At 53.5% G+C, this 5000-nt stretch overlaps 2 protein-coding genes across 2 annotated transcripts in view; one reads left to right on the top strand and one right to left on the bottom strand.

Moving 5' to 3' along the window:
* dock2 (dedicator of cytokinesis 2) overlaps positions 1-5000 on the bottom strand; it is a gene marked incomplete at its 5' end in the record, with an annotated part of 106736 nt that overhangs the window by 44768 nt on the left and 56968 nt on the right. The gene's annotated exons all lie outside the window — the stretch shown is intronic.
* insyn2b (inhibitory synaptic factor family member 2B) overlaps positions 125-5000 on the top strand; it is a gene marked incomplete at both ends in the record, with an annotated part of 8633 nt that continues 3757 nt past the window's right edge. Inside the window, 3 exons of the mRNA XM_080840244.1 lie at positions 125-998; positions 1341-1764; positions 4055-4129. Coding sequence (XP_080696370.1) covers positions 125-998; positions 1341-1764; positions 4055-4129 — 1373 coding nt within the window. The remainder of the gene's footprint in view (positions 999-1340; positions 1765-4054; positions 4130-5000) is intronic.

The following is a 5000-nucleotide window of genomic DNA, read 5'->3' on the forward strand; positions in this document are numbered from 1 at the left end:
TTCTCCCTATAGGTTCTCCACACTGACACACCCACGGCCCGTTTGACCAATGACGTGATGGCTCGGCGTGGCCCCTCCCCCTCCAGCCCCTCCGGGGGCTGAGCCAATCCGGCGTGGGCGGGTCATGGGCCGACGGGCAGCCGACACGACCAATCCAGTGCCAGCGCTGGGGTTACCCCTGGCCGCGGGGGGGCGGGTGGGGGGTCATCTGTGCTCCTCTCAGAAATGGGGGCCGTTGTGCAGCGTGGGAGTGCAGACGTCGCCTGGCCTGCACTCGCTGCCCTCCCTCCACAGGAGGAGGAACCGCTCGGTCCACGGCGGACACGGAAGGGGTGGAGGGGGCGGGGACGACAAAGCCAACGACAGGAGAGCTGGCGTCGCCGTGGAAACCATGTCCCTGGACAGGGGGCGTAAGCACTGCAAGGCGTTCGCCTCCGACAAGGAGGTGTTCGAGAACGCGGCCAACAGCAGCATGACGCAGGACGATGTCGAAACTGCGTCACAGGGGGACTCACAGGGGGGTGGAGTCTACTGTCAAATCAAACATGTCCGGACGCTTCCCGACCAATCGGGAGGAAGGGGAAGCGGGAAACGGAACCCGGCCCGCTACACCAACGGGAGTGTGGTCGCTCCGGAAATTGTGGGTGGGGTGTGCACTGAAGGAGAGGAGGCCTCCCAAAGGAACGAGCCAATGGCAGGGGAGAAGAGGCGGGGCCAGTCTTTGCAGGGGCAGGAGAGTTGCTCCACGTCCACGTCGCGCTCCATCAGCGTGTGCTCCTACGCTACTCCTCCCCGACCGTGTCGCATGGTGACATCATCCTCGCCCAGGCTCTGCGGCACCTGTGGGCGGTCGCAATCCCAGACCCCACCGCCCTGCATGGCTCCAGCGTGCCGGAAGCGAGTGGCCAATCAGATCCGGGCAAGCATGACCCTGCCCAACCCCCCTCGAAAGAGCACCCCGCAACTACTGAAGCAACTGTCCACCGACACACACCCCAGTGGATCCCTCCCAAGGGACACACACATGCGAGAGAGGGCCAGCACATACACACAAACTGACATGAGAGACCTGTCTGCCAAACACACACAGGCCAAAGCGAAGGAGCCCTTACAGCGGACCAGCTCTCAGACCAAACACACCCAGACAGACTTCACCAACGCCACAAACGCACAGAAAACAAAGACACACTCGCACGACAAAACCACACACTCCAAACATGCCAACAAACAGACTGCTGCGGCCTCGGCGATGGAGGCTGACCAAACCACACAGCCAACAAAAGCACTGGAGCCTGCGTCCTCACTCGACGGTGCCCAGACACCAAAATTACCCCATGTAGACTCAGGTCCGGAGACCATACCAACACTTCCCCCCAAAGCCTCCAGCCTGCACAAAAAACAATCAGTCACGTCCAAACCGCCCCGCCCAGAGCGTCCTACTAGCTCGAGCTCGGAGAGTCAAGCCCTACCCTCAGAGCTTCATCCTGACCCTCCTCTTCCCGCTCCTCCTCCTCATCCTTCTCAGCCTGCTGGATCTTCCGAGGCAGGCGGTGACTCCATAGCGCCTCACAATCTGCATCAGCACGTCCACCCACCGGACACGGGTGCGCTTCTGCCCGAGACGCCTCAGTGCAACGGGGCCCCGGGGGTCGTGCCGGGCAGACTGCAGAGCGTGGAGGACAGTCTGCACTCCAACCAGGAGAAGATCAAAGTGCTCCTGAACGTCATCCAGGACCTGGAGAGGACCAAGGCCCTGAGTGAAGGGTAAGAGAGGGGGAGAGACGGGTGGTGCGGTGGGATGGGAGGAGGAAAGTAGGAGCGGAAGGAGAGAGATAGTGAGAGAGAGTGAGTGAAGGAAGTGAGGGAGGATGTGAACAGCATCCAGGACCTGGAGAGGACCAAGGAGCTGAGTGAGAAAGAGAGAGAGGGAGACAGAGAGGTGAGTGAGGAGGACAGAAAGAAAGAAGAGAGTCAAATTATGAGAGGGAGGGGAAGAGAGGGAGGGTGTGTAAGAATAAAGAAGGAGTCAGGGGAGGTTATGAAGTGTGTGAGACAGAGAGAGAGAAAAAAAGGCTGCTTAATGAAGACTGAAAGAGAGAGAGAGAGAGAGAGAGTGAGAGGGGTGGCTGTGAGCAAGCAAGGGGAAATGAAAGAGAGACAAAGAGAAGGAGAGAGAGAGAAGAGAGAGGTGGGACAGACAACAAAGGAAGCGAAACAGAGGCGGGTGAACAGATGGTGGAGGAGAGAGAACAAGGGATGAAAAGACAGAGAGCCACAGAGGCCTGAAAAAAAAAGTGCGAGTCAGGAGAGAGAGAGAGAGGAGAGAGGGAGCAGGAGGAGGAGGAGGGGGGAGAGAAACGACTGAGCAGAGGACAAGAGATGCAGAGATGGAGGGATCTCGTGTGGATCAGAAAGGAGAGGCGAGGGAATAAGCGGGGACCTGTCGCTCGCCTGCAAATGGGCTGTTAAACCGGCAGAGGTCAGATTTATACGCCACAGGATTGATATCAAGTAGCCGTATTTCAATAACCTCAATTCTCTCTCCACACACGAGACCATAGGAGGATATATGAGAGTCAATCACCTCTCTCTCCACACATGAGACCATAGGAGAATATATGAGAGTCTTTCAGTTAGGCATTGGATAGAGTCTATATCTTTGTGTGTGTGTGTGTGTGTGTGTGTGTGGGGGGGGGGGGGGGGGGGGGTTGTGTTCATAGTGCAAGTCACGTAGTAGCTTACGACCAAGACACTTCATAAATCAGAGAGAGAGAGGGGCTGTGTGAATGTGTGTGTGTGTGTGTGTGTGTGTGTGTGTGTGTGTGTGTGTGTGTGTGTGTGTGTGTGTATGTCTGTGTTCACTGAAATGCCTTATATCCAAGAGTGAACGAAACCCATAAAACTTTTCATTTCAATCTGAATCAAGTTCATATGTCATAATAGGCAGACTTCCAACTCATATGATCACATGAACTCAATAACATTCTCCCCTCCTCTGTCTCACATCCTATCATCTCGTCCCTATGGCAACAGTGCTCTTCTCCTGAGGAAGATATTTGTCTCCACACCAGCCCCTTTCCCCCTCTCATATCTTTCTCATCTCTCTCTCTCTCTCTCTCTCTCTTTCTCTCTCTTTAGGTATTTGTTCCACCATTATTCTTGCTCTCTTATTCTTTCTTTCACTTCCACGACTCTGTATTCCTGTCCTCTGGCTTCTTTTGCCACTTCCCCTCTCCCACCTCCACCCCATCCTGTCATGCGTGTTGTCTCCAACACGTCTCGGCCGCCCGTGTTTTGTCCTCTGGTACTCCTGTCCCGTGGTCTTGTCCTCATGTCTCCGCTGCCTTTCGTAGTTCTGTCTTGCGCCTTGTCGCATTCTTTTTTCCACACTCCTCTGTCTTTTTTCGTTCCCGCCGTGTCTCTCTCGTCTCTTCCCTGCTTTCATGCTGTCGCTTCATCTGTCAGATGGGGCTGGCTCGCTTGACAGGCAGAACTAATAGAGCATTAATCCTGCCCAGATTATCATATCACATCTGTAATTAATGTTTTCGACTGCACTGCGTGACTTCACTAAATACCGGCTCCTCTTCAAAACTACTGCAGACTGACTCTGCATGCGCGTGCGCACGCATTTGTGAGTGTGTGTTTGAGTGTGTGTGTGTGTGTGTGTGAGCGTGTGTGCATGCATGTAAATGTTGACAGCTAAATCAAAGTTTTGAAGGCTTTGGAAGACTGAAAGGTTGTGAGCTTTTAATGATTCCAACATGCATATGTGTGTCTGTGTCTCTGTGTGTGTGTCTCTGTATGCGTCTGTAGAGACAGGATGAAAAGTTTGGCAGAAAACACCCTTGACAGATTGAGAGGTTATGTGCCATCCATAAAAATGAGGACGATAAGATTGGCATGTGTGTGTGCGTGTGTGTGTGTGTGTGTGTGTGTGTGTGTGTGTGTGTGTGTGTGTGTGTTTGTGTGTGTAGAGGGATGTGTGTGTGTGTATGTGTGTGTACAGTGTACAGACTTCTCTCTGATGCTAATATTCTGTTTCTACCCCTAGGCGCTGTTCCTATAGAACAGGCCAGGACATCAACAACTGTTCCACCTGCCTGAAAACAGCCTGCATCATATACAGGTAACACTCCCACAAAAATCATCCGCATTCTCTGTCTCTCTCGCTCTCTCTCTCTCTCTTGCGCGCTCTCTCGCTCTCTCGCTCTCTCTCTCGCGCTCTCTCTCTTGCGCTCTCTCTCTCTCTCTCTTTCTCTATCTCTCTCTCTCTCTCTCTCTCACCCTCCTCCCTTCACACATCCACACACACTAGGGAGTAATGTGCTGCTGCATATAATATACGATTAACAACAACAACCCTTTATTATACTGCATCCAAACCCAAACCCCACCTGAGACACCAGGGCTGTTTTGCAGATCTCCAAAAGACCAGAGGCAGTCAGGGGGCCTGTAGGATTCTCTTCATTAAGAAGAGAGGAGTTGGGAGGCCTGGACAAGCATAATTAAGCCCTGCGAGGGGGATAGGGTGGAGAGCCATGAACTGCGGGTAGCCCCTCTGGCCAGACTTGCCCCAAGATGCCTCTACCCTAGGGGTCGGGGTGGGGTGGCTGGAATACCAATCTACCCTGCCCAAAGCCAACCGTCCTTTCTGCATCAATGCTCTGCTGTACATCTACCAATGCTTGCATCTGTGCCCTCATTCGTTCACTTCAATCCCATTACCCTCTCTCTGCAGTATCTTCATCTTTTCTGCTCTCTCTCTCTCCCTCCCTCTCTCTCTCACCCTGCCACCCTCTCTCTATCTCTTTCTCTCTCTCTCTCTATCACACTCTCTATCTCTCTCTCTCTCTATCACTCTCTCACCCCCCCTCCCTCTTTTGCTCTTGAGGATTTCCCTCCCTGCCAATCCTATTTCATTCTCTCCTGCCAGGATGAAAAGGATCAGCATTATTCACTTATTCACAGGACTCCATTCGCTCAGAGAGCATGAAAAT

Source organism: Sprattus sprattus, assembly GCF_963457725.1.
Source record: "Sprattus sprattus genome assembly, chromosome: 6".
Classification (NCBI taxonomy): Eukaryota; Metazoa; Chordata; class Actinopteri; order Clupeiformes; family Clupeidae; genus Sprattus; species Sprattus sprattus.